General features: G+C 35.5%; 1 protein-coding gene across 3 annotated transcripts in view; it reads right to left on the bottom strand.

Annotated features, from left to right (window-relative positions):
- The window catches only part of Dhc1 (dynein axonemal heavy chain 1), a 71,851-nt gene that overhangs the window by 18,562 nt on the left and 33,088 nt on the right, over positions 1–20,201 (bottom strand). For all 3 annotated transcript variants that reach the window (XR_015534605.1, XM_087346732.1, XM_087346731.1), the window contains exons 34-59: positions 19,256–19,434; positions 18,513–18,700; positions 18,137–18,331; positions 17,529–17,667; positions 17,204–17,361; positions 15,176–15,298; positions 14,693–14,816; positions 14,159–14,355; positions 13,884–14,069; positions 13,132–13,471; positions 12,490–12,767; positions 11,964–12,204; positions 11,320–11,525; positions 10,420–10,583; positions 9,804–9,926; positions 8,604–8,796; positions 7,589–7,719; positions 6,391–6,539; positions 5,328–5,497; positions 4,850–5,076; positions 4,184–4,406; positions 3,531–3,729; positions 3,006–3,151; positions 2,083–2,298; positions 1,096–1,361; positions 68–236 (exon numbers count right to left, since the gene is read on the bottom strand). Coding sequence is in view for 2 of the 3 variants with exons in the window: in XM_087346732.1 (XP_087202858.1) it covers positions 68–236; positions 1,096–1,361; positions 2,083–2,298; positions 3,006–3,151; positions 3,531–3,729; positions 4,184–4,406; positions 4,850–5,076; positions 5,328–5,497; positions 6,391–6,539; positions 7,589–7,719; positions 8,604–8,796; positions 9,804–9,926; positions 10,420–10,583; positions 11,320–11,525; positions 11,964–12,204; positions 12,490–12,767; positions 13,132–13,471; positions 13,884–14,069; positions 14,159–14,355; positions 14,693–14,816; positions 15,176–15,298; positions 17,204–17,361; positions 17,529–17,667; positions 18,137–18,331; positions 18,513–18,700; positions 19,256–19,434 (4,930 nt within the window). In the remaining variant the exon portion in view is untranslated. The remainder of the gene's footprint in view (positions 1–67; positions 237–1,095; positions 1,362–2,082; positions 2,299–3,005; positions 3,152–3,530; positions 3,730–4,183; positions 4,407–4,849; positions 5,077–5,327; positions 5,498–6,390; positions 6,540–7,588; positions 7,720–8,603; positions 8,797–9,803; positions 9,927–10,419; positions 10,584–11,319; positions 11,526–11,963; positions 12,205–12,489; positions 12,768–13,131; positions 13,472–13,883; positions 14,070–14,158; positions 14,356–14,692; positions 14,817–15,175; positions 15,299–17,203; positions 17,362–17,528; positions 17,668–18,136; positions 18,332–18,512; positions 18,701–19,255; positions 19,435–20,201) is intronic.

Below are 20,201 nucleotides of genomic sequence, written 5' to 3'. Positions count from 1 at the left end.
TATGATGCAAACAACTAAGTTGCAAGTTTCATGCATATTTTCTAATTTTTGTCTTCTATCTCCCTACCATTCCACTATCCACAAGCATGCTGCTAATGTTAAGATCATGTGTAAAAGGAATCTCATGACTCTTCAGATTGTTCATCCAGCTATGAGTAAGTCCAGAGCGAAATTCTTGATTGTATGGACCACAGTAAGACAGGAAACCTGTTGCCAGCACCACATCTCCTACAAGTCTGTCCAGCAGCATTGAGAACAATAATAAAATAAAAATTTCACTATATCTTCAGTTAATATATGCACATATAAGAAGAATGTTAACTTTCTGAAAATTTTGTAGATTTCATGAACACCAGAATTTTTAATAAACATAAAACATACAAACTGTATAGACACTCATCTCTATGATAAACCTTGCACACCAGCAAAACCTCTACATAAATATATGAACGGAGACTGAGGGTGTCTGAGGACATGCCACTGAGGAGATTATTTAGACCCAAGAAAGACACAATAATAAGAATATGAATAAATTACACAATGAGAGGCTTCAGGATTTGTACCAATCCTGCTGTTTTCAAATGAACTTGGGTAGCTCAGTCATAATAGTGTCTGACTACAGGATTAATAAGGTTCAATCCCTGGGAGAGGCAAAAGATTTTTCATCTAGCTTCTGCAAGGCCCATGCAGCCTCCTATCAAGTGAGTGCTGGGCGTCCTTTCCCCATGAATAAAGCATAACTGAGGCATGACTGACCACTCACCCCATCTAGCAACAAGGTCGAGAATGAGAAGAACGTATATCACCTATTCCCCCCAAGTGTCTTCATGGCATGCAGCAGGACAACTTTACTTTTTACTCTGTTCTCAAGAGACTTTAAATCTTCCCTTATGAAGAGGCACTAGTTTCATAACCATACATAAAAAGTGAAATTACAGTTGATATAATTATTTAATTTTATATTCTGTATGGTAATGGTAAACATGATTTAGAAGCTTAAGAGACAGAAGAGTGTTGATGAAAATATTATAACTGGTTTCTGGAATTTACATGTTTCATGTAGCCATAATTTCAATCAAAAGAATACTGACTTACCTGCCCAGCTGTTCCTTAAATTCTTGACTCATCTGTGTCCAACGGATCTTCTCTCCACCCAGTCCATTAATCAGAGCAGTGGCTGCATTCATCTTGCGTAGACAGCTGTTGGCCGCATCTGTCAGACGTTGCTTCTCTGACACTGCAGCATCATACTGTTCTTTCACCTCTTGCAGTGCCATTTCTCTTTCCTCCAATTCATTTTCTGCTGCTGCTAGATCAGCCATTGCTACAGTGAGACGAGCCTCTTGAAGTGTTAAGTTAGCCTGTAAAATAAATGTAGTTACATAGTCCTTCAAAATAAAATACAAAATGTCATAAATATTAAGTCAAGCTAAACACATGAAACATTCAGCAAATAATTTAAACCAGAAATGTAATATCACCAATTTCATATCCTATATTAGTATACAAAAGTATGAACTAATTATGTCTGCCTGTTTCTCATTTTATTTAATGTTTTCTCAAATGTATGGATTATGCAGCACTAGATTGATGGGGGTGATTGTGACTTGAATAGAGGACATAGAGGAAACAGTTATTGCCTATTTTAAGGCAATGTCTCAGCAGAGACAGATGGAGAGGCTTGGCTGCCAGATGATCTATTTTTAGTGGAAACGTCAAATGAAGAAATTAATATCTCGAATTTGTCTGCAGGGATTGTCAAACACCACTAAAGAAAACTCAGCACTGATAGCTGACTGAAAGTTAAATTCATGAGTGAAGGTTCTAACTGTTATACTATAATGTTTTGCTCTGAATTTGCATAATTAATAGTTAGCTTCCATCTATGATAAATAGTTGATATTATTATTTTAGGCTTGTTTAACCACATGAAGAAGACACTGACTATAACAACAGCCCTATAAAGAAACTACACTTAATTCTAAGCTGCTCCAGCATTCTGGGAATATCTTGAATATCTTATTATATTTACGTGGACACAGGAAAGTAACCGAGTAGATAAATGGCAACCCAGTTTCTCACCTTAAGGGGCAGAACCTCCTTGTTCACACTGTGAAAGAAGGCCATTGCTTTTGTCCATGATAGTAAACCTGCCACATCACCACATACATGCTTTGCTGTGTCCATGTTATAGTCCTCCATCTCAAAGTATGGTTGCAGCAGTTCTATCATTTCATCATTGATAATATCTTTTGGATAATTTTGAAGCTGGAGCAGGAAAGTTGTACTTGCCATCATCTAAACAAATAAGGAAAATGTCTTTAAGTAAACAATTTAAAGAAACTAATACCTCATTTTACAAAAACATTACTTCTCTCAAAAGCTAGTCATTGTGTTGAAACAAATATTTCCCATTAATTTAAAGGATATAATTAGAAATACTTCTTCTTCTTCTTCGTCTTCTTCTTGTATGGCACAACAGCCCGAAGTCGAGCCTTGGCCTCCTCCCATGTGGGAGGCTTCTTTGTCATTTTTTTAAGTGTGCATTTATGAGTGACAAGCCCACTGCCTCTGCACAGTTTCTACTCAATCCTTATTTTGTCTGCTAGAGTCATCTAGCAGAGAATCAGGAGAGAATTGGGTGAGTGACAGCTGCTGAATTTTGCTTATGAAACACCTCGTTCATGCTCATAAGGTTTTTTTACAAGCCATAAATCTATGACAAGGGACCGCCAGCTTTATTTCCCCTCTAAAAGAAGTTGTGATATGGATTTTTATTACCCTTAAAACTCCATCGACCTCGGCCGGGTTCGAACCCACGAACCTTGGGTCCAGTGGCGAGCATGCTAATCACTAGTTCACCAAGGGTGACAATTAGAAATACAGTGATTTAAAATATACATTATATGTTATGACAAAACAGACTTATCTGTTTACTATGAATAATCTCCTGTGACAAGCATATGAACATATTTCTGGAGCTTTGGAAGCAGCCATGTAAATACCTTAAGAGATTCAGCCCAAGATGGTTTGGGGCATGGGGCAGCTGTATCACCAATAACAGCATGCAATTTCCGTTGGAAAAGAATCAGCACACAGTCCATGATACGCATGATAAGATGTGGTGGACGTCCCAGCTTTCTAACAGTGGCTGTCAACAGACATCAGAAATAAGAGTTCATGTACTTTCAGTGCCAAATACATTCAAACTATATCTTTCTTACATTCTGGATGATTGTGTTCAGTCATACATGACCACAACCTCTGACTAGTTTATGTTTGTTTGCTCATCTACAGTTTAGTTAGGACACAAGCACTGTATAAGATTTCAAGTAAATTTGGAATATCTAGTCAGTCTGTTTGGTTAATTAAAGTGTGTATGCATAAGGCATCTAAGGGACTTAATATCGGTAAAGAGATGTTTTTCTAGTTTACAATGGATTAAATAAGGGAATGCTTTATCACCACCACTTTTAATTTGGAAACTGGTTGATAAATGGTAGTTTGGTAATGTTCAAAGCATAACTAACCTATATGTGCTGGTTTTATGGTATTCAGAGCAGCCTCTGCTTCTTCCAGGGCTGGTTTAGCAGCCTCCAACTTTTGCTCAGCTCGAGCTTTCTCTGCTGATATGTATTTCACTAGTGCCTCTGCCTTTTCCTTAACTTTCTGTACTTGATCTTTCACTGTCTCTGCTTGCATTGCTCTCTCTGTGACTTCTATCAGCACCTACAACATTCAAAGTGTCATTAATCTTCTTTTTTTCTGTGTCAAAAGCTATCAATGGCTCAAAAATCAGTCTGGAGGCCAGCTATCCTGACTGAAAGTTTTTGTAGATTTTTTTAGTCCATCCCATATGATCAAAGGTTTCATATAAACTAGTAATATGTTGTAAATAAATTCATCCATTACATACAGTAAATAAATAACACCCATTTACATTATATGAAGACAAGAAAACCTTAATGAACATAATGATTTATTTACAAACATCATAAATTTATCAACAGAGTGAAAGGAGTGTTTAATGAAGTATTTCTTCAATGCTGCTTTAAATTGTACCTTTTTATAAGACTTCTGAGACTTGATGGTAATGCTTAATGTAATCCAAGAGGCAAGGAGGACTGTGAGAAGAAATATAAATTTAATAACACACAAGGAAAGTACAGTATGTAAAACATACATTTTCAGCCTTCTCTGATGCCTGTGCAAGCTCTTGCTCCATAACTGCCAGATCCATCTTAAGGATTTCAACAGAACAGGAAGCCTCCTGTAGTTTTGCAAGTCCAGTGTCCATTCTCTGAGCCCCATCATTCAATTCCTTTTGTTTCTGTTGGTAGATATTCTTGTAACCACCAATAAAATTGAGGTATGATTTTGGTGTTACATGAGTAGCACGACGGAATCTGCAAACAGTAAGAAAAATGTCAATATTACTAAAGGATTATGTGAAAGGAAGTATGGGAAGAATAGCAGATTACAAGAATAAGAGATGTAGATTTTGCATACTATTAGAAAATGAACAACAGAAGATAAAATGCATATATCATAAAAGGCCTAAAAATACAGATGCTACAGTTAAAGTTTGGTGAAATTATGGATGAAAACATAATTACCAGTGAAGTTCAAGGACTAAGTGAAGAGACCAAGCTAGAAAAGATATACAAATAAAACAGAGAAAGAATGAAAACAGACACAACAGTCTGAACACAAAGGCTAGAAAAAAATACTTTGCCCCTGCTGGGGTTCAAACCCCAGCTGTTCAGTTCATAGTCAAACGCTATACTGACTGAGCTACTCTGGCTCCTTTAAGTCACCTACACCTGAATGATAAAGTTTAAATTTGCACCTCTGAAAGTACTCTGTTGAGGTAGATGCAACAATAGCCTGGATGCTTCCCAGGGCTGAAACTAGATCATTCTTCACTTTAGGAGTGCAGGCAATTTCAAAATCGGTCAAGAAATGTTTTGCTACTAGCACCAGGGCATCCCTTGGCCATGGCTGGAACCAGTCAATGGTGCAGCCTGAAATGAGGGCTGGAAACCTCATAGCTCGATTACGAAATTTCTCACCTACCTGAAATAAGAAGATAGAAATTTTACTAAATCATATGAACATTTTATAAACTGCAATGAATTTTGAAGAAAAAAATCAAAAAAGACGTCATGTTTGTTACCAATTATTTTGTGAGAAAATATTTCATTTTCAACAGAAGGCTAAGTAGTTAAGTTTGAAAGTGGCACTTCCCATGACAGACAAAATCTCTGTGTAAATTATAAACCCAAGTCTGTGCAGTGCACAATGAACAAGTCCTAAGGGATACTTACTGGGGAGAAGCAGAAGACAACATGCAGGTTGTTGCAAGTACGGGTGAGGAAGTACTCCATTACAAGCTCGTGTGTGAGAATGCACTTCGGGTTCTCCCGCCTTATGACAGGTGTCAGCTCTGAGATAATTTCCAGTTGCTCATCTCGTGTAAACAGGTTTGAGATTACACCTGCAGCACACAAATAATATCTTGTTTATTCTGCTATGATGCATTTTCAGAAACAGTATTATATTGTTTTTTTAACTTTGTGTGTATTCCATAATACTTACATACATAAATTGAATACTTGAGAAAGCATTTCTAAAGAATGCATGAAATTAATACATCAGATACTTTACAGAGAAATGTGTCATATCAGAAGAGCAAATAAACACAAAATGTAGTTGATCATGCTGTATATCATACCAGATTGTCTTCAGTTATTTCCAAACTGTAGGTGGACACTCCACTGAGTGGGTGGGAAACCAGTAGGTTGGTCAGGGGGAGGGGTAATAAAATAATTAATTTTAATTAATACATTTTTATATATCTGCTGCAATTTTGAAGTTTTGATAGTTTATTTTATACCCAAAGCAAAGCAGGCTACTTCATTAATAACTCTGAGGGTAAATCATTGTATTTCTTTAAACTCAGCAACATGCTAATTCACACTTTACTTTTTCTTCTGGTGTCTACATATACCTACATTACTTTTTCACAGCGTTATTAATCATTCATTTAGCTGTTTTACTAGGTACAAGCATATCAGTTTCATTTGACATTTACTTAAAATCAAGTGGTAGAAAGATGGCTGTCTTCTGGGCTGCAATGCCATATAGTCTGGTAGGAGTTTACCAACACTTCAGAGATCCTTGCTACCTCCACCATCGGGATGATGAGTCATGATCACCCTGATGATGGAGGCAGTAAAGACCTCTGAAATGTAGGTAAACTTCTACCAGACCACATAGTACTACTACTGATAAAACAGTCATCTTCATACTAACTGCTGTGAGAATCTCAAATCCTACTTAAAAATGGTAAAATAATCAATAAAAATAACTAGAAATTCTGTATTTTACCTGAAGACAGTATGTTATTGAGGTATTCCAGGAAACCTTCTTCCTTGATATCCATGTCAGTAAATATGAATGTAGTGCCTTTCCCCTGAACACCACAGCTTCGATAAAGCAACTTCAAGTCCTCCAGAAAATTAGCTGAATTGTATGACCTTCAGTATAGAACAACTTCTTAGTACTTAATAAAAATAATGTAAGACATTTATTATCTAATCTATCCCCAGAATCTTCCTTGAGCAGTTTATAGTTATTCTGTCAATTAAGAAAATTTCAGCTTTTATGTTGCCAGTCATCTTGTTTCAGACGTCCATCATTAAATCCTACCCTCAACTAGTTACATCCTTTGCACTCTAATTATAAAAGGAAAACGTCAATATTATCCTCTCATATGCACCTGTTATCCCAACTGGTCTATTCCACAAGATTTAAAAACAAAACAAAACTTTTGTATGCATCTATTGTTTCTCTTACAATCATCCTACATGAGATAGCCTCAGATGTGGTCCAGGTCTGAGGCTAAGTCAACCCAGGAGCTAACAGACATGCTCTCTGTTATCTTCCCTTTTTTTTATCAGAAGACAGAAGCAGAATTCCACTTCCAGAACGTTGTAATTTTATTATTTTATAATCTAGAAATTGGACAAAGTCAAAAAGAATAATTTTACTCATTATAATGCACCATCATCAAAAACCTTAAAATTTTGCCAAGAAACAAATTCTTTCACAAACGTTACTATAGCAGTACCACAAAGATCAAAATATTTTACATGATTATTGGTAGTCACATGATCGGCAATTGTAAAAAGTATATAGAATCAGTGAGTAGGTCAGATTATATTGTTTTGCAGTAAATATTTAGTAATGTCACCACCATGGTTTAAGATATTATAATGTAACTGAAAGCAGCACTTTGGGAACTTGAAAGTGGCAGTACAAATAGACATGGATGAAAAATCTATTGCTTTGCACACTTTACTCCCTTTATGGTAGTATGGCAGGGGGCTATTAATTACAAATTATGTTATGTAGCATGTAAGGTATGTCTCAACGACTATAAATTTATGCTCTTCTCCTCTTAAAAATTGAATATACTCATTAATTTTTATAATAAAAAAGTGTATTTTGAAATACAGAAAGATATTCCCTACTGTTCTATCAGCATTAAACAGAAATTCCTGTTTTTCCTGAATTCAATCATTACCGTGTCAGGGTAATCTGGAAGGTTTTGTAGCCAGCAATGAATGATGATAACTTGGTGAGTGACTGTTTTCCAGAGCCCCCAACACCAACTAACATCACATTTCCTCGTGGATGGCGAATCACTCGTGACACCTGAAAAGTAATATTATTTATGACTGTTTAAAATGCACACACTGAAAATGAAATTGCATCCACTCTGGAAATTGACATCCAATAGTTTTCTCTACTGCAGCATCAGTTATGTTTTGTAAATTTATTTTCTGGATGCTGGTATACATAATGAATAAAAACTGATAAATTTTAGATCAGATTGCATTGTTAAGCATTGTAATTAGAATTGGTTATTTTAAAAATTCCATAGTGTTATGAACATGAAAGCTACAGTAATTTATTAAGTTTAGTTTCATGGGCACAGTCATCACACACAATTTAAGAAATATACCTTCTAAAAGATAACACAAGGACAAATAGAAGTTCAATATTAGCATTAATGCTGAACATTATACATTAAAGCAGTTTCAAACAGTCATCACAGACTATGTGAAATTTGGAAAGTATACTGTATTCATAAGCTATTCATCAATAGCTTATGAATACCGTAATTTATTTGGTAGAGTGAATGTTAAGACACTGGAAATACAAAATTTCAACTGACAGATTTCATTACAAAATGTTCCTTAATGTACATCCTCTAATGGCTGAAAAATATATACCTGAAAAAATGTGTTCAGGGATGGTGATCAGAATCCAGTGGTTACTGATATGCAAACATACTGATAAATAGGTTTTCAGGTATGCCACTGTTGTTTATTTATGTCTGTTTCTTCTTAAACTACTGAATGAGAATGGATTTTTATGCATTTTTCTTAGATTGTATATAACTCAGTATCCCTATATTTTTTTAATTACAACAGAATTAAAAACCTTGATTTTATAGTCAGATAAATGCAGTAACTTGAGCAACTGAGAAACATGTCATTTGAGCTATGTAAAAATAAATAACTATTTATTCTGACCTTTACAATATGTAGCATGGCATCTGGAAAGAAGACAAGATCCATGCCAGCACCACGGACCATCTCATTAAATTGCAAAAGAAACATTTCCAGCCTGTCTCTCAAGTCATTCCAATTTGGAACTGGCTCATAAACTTTTGGCAACTCCATATCTGCATCTTCTCCCTCCTCACCTGTGGGCTCAGGTGCATCTCTATGTTTTTGGCAAACAAATCAATCAATCACCAAAGGAATACTTCTTCATAATGGCATAAGACATAATAAATATACATTATGTACATACATATGTGAACTCTCTACACACCTGTATGTCATGTACATGCACTATATATGTGTCATAGGCAACTGAGAAGCTATGAGGTTCACTGAGAAACATATTAGTCACACAGCACAAATTTTCAAATACTTTCAGAAATAATTTATCGTGTATTTTTAATTTAAATGCCTTATTTTGACCACTAAATTGATTTAAACCAAAGGAAATGTAAGTTAGTAGAACATCTTCATACAACATTTATGCTGGCAAAGACTTATATTATATGTAAATTCTGTAACATAACCTTGAAGTTTGCACCAGAAATATGTTGGTATTTTTAAAAACACAAAAATATTTTATTTTCTTCCCCTCATTGCAAGGGTTTGAGAATAAAAATTTATGGAAATAAACACAAATTATGAACAGTTCATCTTTTCAGTTTAAAAGGTTAATGCGCCATGTCTTCTCACACTTCATATTGTTTACCTGTTAATAAAATCTCAGTTTCATCAGACATATGTTCTCTAACATGTCCAATAATTTGTTCCTGTTCTTGAGTAGCTTGCCAGGATCCTATTTGAATTTAAATCATATTAGACATACATTGATAAGCTCATATATATATTCTACCATTCATTCAAATTTCCTACAACTGTAAGTATAACAATGCCTAATGATTTAATTCTCAGTACCACCACTGATAATCATGCTGTTATTTGTCATATTTCTTCCACCATTTCATAATTAATTAATGCGCATTCACTCCCACCATAATCACTAGCAGGATAATTACATTTTCACTGTTTTACTATCAGTCCCACCTATGAGCAGAAATATGTACTACAGCTATTGTTGACACAGCCACCTATTGGCAGACTCTTTGTGTTACCACTCTCTTACACAGAATGATTATATAAAGAAATAAATATGAAAGCTAATAGCACCTCATGAAATCAACAAACACATGGTTTGGTTCTGCCATCTTGCAGTACTCAGGTCCCAGAAGCTCAGTTACTACATCAAGTAATTCCCTGTCAAACCAGTCTTTGTCTGATGTAAGAGTGAACCTACAAAAACATATGGGATATAAGCACATAGAATTAAATAATAACCAAGAATTTTCAAAACAAATATGTTATTGTGGTTTTATATGTAATAGAGTGCAGAATATTAACAAAAAGTAAATATACACACTTATAAGTTTAGTTCACTGTGAATGCAGTTGCCTTTTCTTGATAATAATGAGTTTAAGGTAGAAAGAATAAATCTTAAATAAATTTATTTTCACATTATTCAACTTTTAACAGATGCAACCAACATGTAAATTTGCAGATATCTGCTTATCGGTTCATACAAATAGGACTTAAAACTTCAAGTAATACCATTCTATCCTAGCTAACATGAATACCTTAAATTTGTAGGTCTATTCTATTTTATTAAAATTAATAATGCTGGGAGACAGCATGAAACTGTATTTTCAACATAATATTTACTGTATTTACACAAACATTTCTGGAATGCTGATAAAATCTTGTACCACAAATGTAACAGATTTGGTACCTGTCTGAAAAAACTCTAGAACACTCATGTTTCCAAAGCAGCATAAGAACAGCTTCATTTTCAATTACAGTGGACAATGTGCCAACCATGCCTTGCCATATACGGGACAAATCTCTCAGACTAAACACATAATGGAACTTTGCTGGTGTGGGCAAAAGATGTGCCTGTGGAAAAACAAGAGAAATACCAAAATGAGATCTAGATCTCTTGTCTCATCTCTTTGCTTCTCTTCTCTTCTCTTCCATCCCTAAACAGTCACTGATATTATCTTCATCCTCAGTACTCTGTCCACATAAGCCTCTAAATAAAAAAACAGTGATTATACACACAAAACACAAAAAAGATTTTGGAAAGCATAGCTCATGTCACAATGTGTCTTACAAATTCCATCTTAGCCACTCACCAGGCACTTAAATCATTGTCCTTAAAAACATAATTTCTGAAGGGTGATTAACATGAATTCTGCCATTACACAATGGACAGCAGAGGTGGCTAGCTGAGTCTTCTGACAAAAGTAGAACTGCTGAGAACTATATGGTACCAATGTTATCATCTGATTTACGACTAAATAATGTTGTTGTGTGGAAACAGTAACATCCTATGAGAGGAATAGTAGATCTACATGATACTTTGTATCCAGAACATGTTACAAATGCAGATATTATTTTGCATGCTGTACATGAATAGTTTATCCATTTGACAACACATTAATTGAAAATTTGTCTGTTTCTAATTTGAGTGCTGAAATTTTGTAAGACTCCATGTGAATTAACACATTTAGTTCACACATTTACACTGCTCTGTTTGTGACATCCATATTGATAAAATATTTTTGCAGAAGTAAGCACACAATAACACCTTTGGGCAAATACAAACATGAGAATAATTTATGATACTTACCCGGGTCCTCTGCCACAGCTGGCGAGTAAGTGGAATGATCTTCTCAATGAGATTACGAACTTCAGTGGTAAAGCCACGTTTGGCATTATAATGTCCCTCTCCAACCACCTTAAAGATCTTATCAATTGCTTCATCAACAGGAAGAGTGCAATTAAAAATACAAAACTGACGCTTGAGGCGCTCTGGAATATCATTGCGACCACCTCCTGCAAAGGTGTAAAACTGTGTTCCAAATGCATGTATTTTGTCATATATAGGAGTTTAAGAAATACTCTCTTTGGAGACGTGTGTAATCTTACCAGTAGAGAGGGATTAAGAGACGTAATGTATAATATAAAGCATCATTCCCCTATGCTAACAGCATCTTCATGAACAACTCCATTTTCATAACTGAGGTGCTGGTAATTGTATCGAAATATAAAATGTAAAATTCTTTTTAGATTTGTTTTATTATTTGTAAGACAAATATTACAGACTATCTTATCCCTTAATATGCAAAATTAAACTTTCCTGAATATATAATACGGCTAATAGTGTTCAATGAATCATTATGTTTCCATTACATCAGTATGGTGTAGAAAATGTAGCTGTGATCATTATAATATTTTAAAGGTCTATTCATCTATTATTTTTGTATTTTATACCTGGTTGTCCCATAGCAGCCATAAACTGGACACCAACAATTGTAATGAATTCTCCAGGCTTTTCAAGACTGTAGAACCCTTTCATATCCATGGTTTGGCGTACTATTTCATTAGTCACCTGATCCCCCCATTCATTTATCTCAGGTAGGTTCACATCATCAATAAACACCATCATCTTCTTCCCACCTGGTGGTCCAAATGTATTACCCATGCGCTTTTCAACATAACTTTCAATAGTTTTCTGAAAAGTGCCAGACATAACTGTGACTAATTAACAGCCCAATTTGCCACATTTGTACTGCTTTTGCATCAGGTAAAAAGTCATTACAACATACATTATAACATTATTAGTTACGTTAAGTATTGCTGTTTCCTTATCCAGATTTTTATATACATATGTCTTATTTCATTATTGTAAATTTAATAACTGCAAAATTGTGAATGTGATGAAAACAAACTGAGTTTCCTAGTCATATATTTATAATTAATTTAAAGTTGTTCAATTCCATAAACAAAATGCAAATACCTGGAATTGTAGGGGGCTGGTAGCAGATGAGAAGTTGAAGGAGCGTCCAATGTAGATCTCAACATTGGCCTTCTTCATGTAAGCTTTCATCATAACAGTTTTCCCAGAGCCTTGCTCACCAATAAGAAGCACAGCTCGTTCCTGCTTTGCAACTGTGTCAATCAAGTAATTGATCCTCACATTATCCACAATGGGCACCAAAATGCTACTATAGTCAGGTGTACTGTTCTCTGGATAAACATATGTGTCCATCATCGTATTCCAATGCTCCCATTTACCTAAAACAATATAAACCTTCATCACAATAATCAATTAAGAAAAAACTGTTCTGGTTTATAGTTCTTCAAACTATGATTACATGCTTCCTTAAAAAATTCCTGTGTTTTCTTATAGACTAACTTCATCACTACTGTATAAAATAATTTATATTTTACCCCATACCATTTCCTGAATGGATACATCAGTTGAAAACGTAGTGAGATTATTTTGGTTTAAAAAATAATTAGAATAGTATTCAACCCCATTTTAAAGCACTACATATTTATAGGGTTCCTCAATCATCTGTCTGAGACACGTGTACAATCAATACACATTTCAATATGTAATACTGTCACATAAAATGTTTAGACACTGAATCCTCACCTTGCTGACTGACTACGTAGTCAAAAACAACTGCATCTGGTGACTGATTAGACTTGGGCAAATCAAGCACAGAGGCCAGTTTGTCATGCAGGAAATCACTAAATTTTTTGCGATCACCAATATCCAAAAAAGCTCCCATGCTCCAAACCAGTGAAAACACATATAATCGATGAAGATGTTGAGGACTCAGCCAACGTGGCACTGAGACTGGCCTATCCTGGCCATCCTCACATCCCTCCTCATCTAGCTCTGTTTCCTTCTCTGATGGTGCAGTCCCTTCAACAACATCTTCTACATCTGCTGACTGCACTGGCACAAGTCCTTCCAGAAGTTTCAGCATCTAAACAAAAGGAGCAGATGAGATTTCAGGTTCTCACAGCAGCAAGTATAAAAATAGCTGTCTTCTTAGTTATGCTGTGTAAGCTGGTAGAAGTTTACTGATGTTTCAGAGGTGCTTGCTGCCTCCATCATCAGGGTGATATTTTGAGCATGTAAACCAAGATGTAACACAGATGTGTATCTAGGAGATACAAATTGAGAATCTTTGCTGAGGAGCAAGCAACTAAGGTTTTTTTATACTTTAACCTAATACCAGGACAGTACCTTCAAATATGCCATGATTACTTTCTTTTCTGCTCACTAATCATGATCATACCGAAACCTCATTTAATACTGTATAATTTCCGCAATTGAAGAAGTGCCATTAAATAACCTAAGAATTTATCAAACAAGTTACAAGAATTTTATTATACCTGACATATAATGTTGGCTTGCAACATCTTCATGGATAAACAAAGATTCTGCGTACTCCAATTATACATGATGCTAAAGGAGTCATTGAAAAGTTTTTGAAAAACTTCCTTTTCTCTTGGGCTTCTTGATTTAAGCCATGCACTAACGACCGGTTTCCAGTCAAGTCCAGAAGAACTCATATATACCTACAAGAACAACAAATGTTTTAACAATGTTAAAATACTTTTAACATATACTATGCACTAGAATGCAACAGAATATGCTTTGCAATAACCATGCCATTCCTGGAAACAGTTGCTGGAGAAGCATTGTCAATGTTATGGGGTTCAAAGATGATCTTGCAGGTAGGAGCCATGGAAAGCCTGTCACCATTAGCCAGGGTCAGAGTTTTGTTGTCATCTAGCACTGAATTCAGGTTTTCTATCCAGATACTGTCCACAGGCCCATCCAGCACTAGCCAGACATGCTCTCCTGCAACACATAATTTAATATTGACTAGTTTAGTAGTTCAGTACTAACTGTTAATATTTCAAAAAATAATCTTTATTAGATTTTCAACAGTGTATCTGGTACTAAGAAAGAGAAAGTGCCAGGAAGATGAAATTACAACATGAGGAACTTAATAATTTTGTACACACTGTCTAATATTCTAAGGGTAATACAATTAAGGAGAATTAAATGAGCAGCACAAGCAATGTAAAAGAGGGAAAACAGAGATGCATATCAAGCTTTGGATAGAAAAACTAAAGGGAAGACACTGCTAGAGAAACACAGGTACAGATAGATGGATAATAACATATCAAATCACCTTTCTTCAATTTGAGTGTCTTTCTCCATAGAGCAGAGAAAATTCCATCAGTCCAATCATTAGTGGCCACATCAAGTCTCCCAAACATTTGAGACGCAGTAATAGCTTTTGGGTTCATCCTCATCTCCCTATAAGACAAAGACATAATGCATGTGTTGCTGTTGGCCTTAATGATATGTGGATTTGTAGTTAGACACCAATGATCTGAATGAACACACTGCCTTCAGGCCTGAAGACAGAGACACTATGTTACCCTTAAACAATGCTTCCTACCTATACCAACAGTGACATCTTTGTTGCTGTGAGATCCTCAAATATCATTCAACATTACATGTTATGGTACAATAAGTTCCCACACAAGAGCATCAACATCACACTTAAAGAAAAGTTTTAGGAAATTATGAAAGGCTAAAAAGTAACTACCATAAAAATGAAACTGAATTTACAAAATTTGTAATGAACATGCATGATATAAAGAAACACTTGCCTGTGATAGTCACCACACACTGTAAGTGCTTTCATTAAAGTATGTATACATGTTGTCTTTCCTGCACCAGCTGGTCCTAGTGTCATAATACCATGACGCACACGCTGTGTCTCATACAACTGCAAAAATAAGTAAAGATTTCAAGGAGAAGAGAAAATATTGGAAATTCATCATGGCCCACATAACAAACAAAAGAATTCTATTTCTTAAAACTTCCACTTAAGAAACCTGGGGATATCCAAATGGATTCTTGGGAGTTCTTTATATAGAGGTTAACATCTGACACATAAAAACTCTTTTCAATGGCAGGTCGTGAGTCTGAGCAGTGGTAGTGCTGCGCAAGGGGGTTAAAATCAGAATAGCATTTCAACACATAAAAATATAAATAAATGAAAAGTAAATTTACATAAGGAGAAAACCAATACGTGCTTGACAATGTTTTAACTATTTGTAAGCCTGGAAGAGGGCGGCCATGATTTTTTACATCATTTTTCACTCAAAGACAATTTAGAAAAAGTAGTTTGCTGTAACTATGATACACTTCCTTTGCTCATTATTATTATCAGAACAAAAAATAGTCAGCACACAGAATTATTTAACACTCATTAACAATAACCACGAAACAGCTTGTGATACAGACCCCAGTCAAAAACACACGTGGTACTTGGCAAGGGTGTTTACTATAACTCGGCTGGGGGGGACTGCAGCTCCAATACACGCTGTACCAGTGAACTGCCCCTCACTCCACTGCCCGCCGCGATCTCCACATTTCCCCAGCTAGCAGCGCTGAAAATCTAGCATTTTTGTCTATATTGCTTTATATCCAATATCTAAATGGTATATACTACATCCATTCTGTTTGCACTCATCGCCCATGGACTTACTATCAGTTCAGCTGATTAGTGGCTAATGACAACGAAAGGGGCAATTTTAAAACAATGATATAGAGGATTAAGTGCTAAAAATTATATAAACACAAAAAATAATTTTTTCAATTTTTGAAAAATTATAGGGGATGCTGCAGCTCTGCGGCCCCTAAGGACGGGCCGCCACTGTAACCTAACCTAACCTAACCCAAAACAACTCAGCCAATCCAATGTAACTTATCCAATTCAAACTTAAACGAACCCAAAATAACTGACCCGTACAGGATCAATTCCACCACAGCTTAAGGATTTCCACATAACTTTTCAGATCTTCTCCAGCACTTCTCCATGACCAATGAAATTCCACATAAACTATCCAGGACTTGTCCTACACCACTCTAGTATATATCCAATATTTCTCCAGATCTTCTTCAGCACTTCTCCTGGATCTCTCCAGCACTTCCCCATGACCAATGAAATTCTGCATAAATGATCCAGAACTTGTCCTACACCACTCTAGGATATATCCAAAAAATTTCCAGGACTTCTCCAGGATTTCTCCAGCACTTCTCCATGACAGAGGCAGAGGCAGAGCAAGTCCAGCAGCTGGTAGACTGACTAAATTTAAAACTAGCTGGTGGATTGATTGAATTACTACCAGGTTGTATTGCATTGTAGCTAGCTGAACTTTGTGACTGAATTACTGGTCTGATAATTAGGTGACTATCTGACTAAATGACATGATAGCTGAATGAAGGTACCTTCTGGTATGTTTTGCCGTGTAGCATCGTAGACATTTACCGACGGTTCAGAGTTGCTTATTGTGCCTGCATAATCAGATTGATGAGACCCTGATGATAGAGGTAGTAAGCGATCCTGAAATGTCGGCCAATATCTATGCGACTGTACGGCGTAACATTTCAGAAGACAGTCACCTTCATGTTAACGTTTAATGTTGCGTTAAATATGATACATAAAAATGAACCTTTAGGAGCAGATTACAATAAATACTCCAGGGTAAGGTGATGGAAATTCTAACCAAAAGTTTCATATGACTCAAGCTACTGTTATCTTGTATAAGATAGCCATATGAGAAGTTGAGCTAAAATGCTCAGTAAGTACTGTCTTTATTTGGTTAAAATTTATTTTCAGCCCTACCTGGATCAGTTTCAGCACCCAAGGAGGGTGATACACAAGTCCAGACTCTTCTACCTGCTGTTCAATAGCTGCTTCTAGCTCAGGATAACCAGTTTTTTCTAGTACTTGATTTGGGAACAGATCTGATACCAGTGACATGAACAGTGGCTCATCCTCATCTATATAAAGAAAAATCCTAATTTTAATAAATATTAAAATCAGATTAAATAAAATGTTAACATGTATGGAATTTTCAAACTAACTACAATATGTCTACACCTTCAGTAAGACAAATTATGCCAATATTTATCTCATTTCTTTTGTGGAAAATGGTCAGCTTACATACCAATGAGCTTGGATAGGTTCATATCACGAAGAACCCTCATCACAATGGTGCTCTCACTGTCTTTGGAATTGACTCTCTTGGCAGCCCCCAAAGTACGAAGCACAGATAGTATATTTCGCAGACCAAAATCATAGTGAACCTGGAATATCAGAAAGAAAAATTACATCTGGTATATTGTATTGAAACTGTATACTTCATCTGCTTATTTACAATTCTGTTATCATCCTTGGCCACCAATTACCCATTCTATATACATGATTATTTAATATCTTCATATATGAGATAATCTCTTCAACTAGCATATCCCTCCATTATGAGTTGCATTCTAACCAACCCAAATTCACAAAAATTATAGGTTTATGGAAAAATATGTAATTTCATTTAATTTTTTGCACAACTCAAATGTTTCTGAATGTAATTGTATCACAGAACTCAAGTTCATAAAGATCAATGAAATTATAAAATGTACAGCTTTGGACAAATTAGAGCAAATTCCTCTCTGTTTGAACCCTTTCTTTGACAGTGAAATAACAGTCTGATTTCCTTTAATAACAAGCACCTCATCCAACAAGGATTTTACCCCCAACATTGTCCATTATATGACTCACTTGTTTGGTGAGCTGCTCCTCACACAGTTTGTACAATGTATAAAATTTGCGAGCCAATGTAATGTTCTCCAGAAATCCACAGCTTGCAAGTTTAACTCTAATAATAATCTGGCGATCAGGAACCATCATGGCTACTGTTCGAAACTGTATCTTCAAATTCTCAGGTAGCTCCTTTCGTCCAGCATAGCCAGGATTCTAAACAAAAGAAGTGTCACAAAGCTTAATATAAACTATGTTTTCACAGAAAAATTCATTAAATAAGGATGTTATCAATGGCTATGAAAATTTTTAATAAAAATTATACTGAATGTTGCTGCTGAGTGATTAGCACTTCTGCTAAGGAATGGGCTTTGAACTAATATGATTATGCTATTACCATTGTAATAAAAATACCAAATTCAGGACACATATTAACTACATCGCCATCAGTGAAAGTGAACTGTAGCCTCTTCTCTTTGTGTGCATTCAGAATTACAGCAACCTGTTGGGCTGCCACTGACAGCACTGGTAATTCTATGCGGTTGAACTCATCAAAACAGCCCCATGACCCCGACTGTGCCAAGCCTGAAAAGGTAACAGTGGTTTAACAACAATAAGACACACAACCAAGCTGCCTCATATCACATGAATTGCAGGCTTTAAGATGCATGAAACTTGTCTACATCATTTCATTTTAAAGTAGTTTTTACTGAAAAAGAAACTGCTGTAGAAAATGATATTTCACAGTGCTCTGGTAGATTTATTCCTATCACCTAACCATAAACAACACTCAGATGAAACATAAAAATCTGTATTCAATGTTGGTCTCCTGTATAGTGACACCATGTGGACTTGTAAGTGGATACCAACATGTTCCACATAGTATTCCTACCCAGAAGACCAACATCAATATCTTCACCACCACAAGAACCTCAAATCTCATTTATATTCAAGTTTGTGAAAGTGGAAGTGAGCCAATGCATATACATGCACAAGTGTGTGTGTGCGCATGTGTGCACACGTGCAAGCACACACACAACATACATAGAAACAAATCCAAATTTTAACTAAAAAAGAGATTTACATAGAAAATATGTATCCAAAAGATATTTGCCAAGGATTTAATCTAATGTTTCCCACCTTTGTAAATGCGACCCAGGCCTCTGTAGTCCATCTGATCTGAGCAATTGAATACCACAACGTACTTTCCTAGAGTCTTGCCCATATCTTTCACAGTCTCTGTTTTTCCTGTACCTGCAGGACCACATGGAGAACCTCCCATGCTCATGGCCAATGCTTGTGCCAGAGTAATGTAGCACCTGTATAATATTTTTCACTGTTAAATTCATACTCCTTATCATATGAATGCAGTGGTTAACAGCTCACTGATTCTACTTTTAATGAACTATTTTCTTTTGTTACAAACATGAACAAATATCATGAATATATGTTACAATGGCAGAGGACCTGATAACTACATTTAAGATACTGGCTTTGTGCTAAACAGGTTCAAGACTTGGCCAAACCAAACATTGTTGAAATTATCTTGAAATATTGAAAATTATTCCACTGAAAATTTTTGTTCAAATAAATTTAAATTATAAAATGTTAAGTTTGTTAATATGAAAAGCTAATTGTTACCCTTCCAGCACAAAATCATGGTTTTAATTAAAAATAAGTTAAATATATCAAGATATCCGTCTTCTGGGTTCTTGCGCTGTGTAGTCTGGTCGATGTTAACCAACGTTTCAGAGGTCATACTGCCTCCGTCAACAATCTGCTAGCATGTAACAGTGACTATTTCAGACAGCCCAAACATTTAATTGTATCATTCTCACTTCATTTGACAAATACCACAAACATATAAACTATAAATAGTCTTAAAAGTTGGTAATTTATTGCATTAAATCAAATATATTACACTTTTCAAATACAGAAATTTAATTCAAAATGTGTATGGAGAATAGGTGAATGAAAAATTGCCTAGAAAGAACTGAACTTTAAACTGGAGAATGAACTCAGAGGAACAGATAGACATATGGACCAACTTGGGTGTGAGCCAGGCCTCTGTGGTAAGAAGCCAGTG

This window comes from Zootermopsis nevadensis, unplaced genomic scaffold, assembly GCF_977971745.1.
Source record: "Zootermopsis nevadensis isolate Lab colony 2312 unplaced genomic scaffold, Znev_1.0 Znev_ptg000010l, whole genome shotgun sequence".
NCBI classification, from domain to species: Eukaryota; Metazoa; Arthropoda; class Insecta; order Blattodea; family Termopsidae; genus Zootermopsis; species Zootermopsis nevadensis.
The sequence above is the reverse complement of the archived record's forward strand: the minus strand, read 5'-3'. Positions and strand labels throughout refer to the sequence as shown.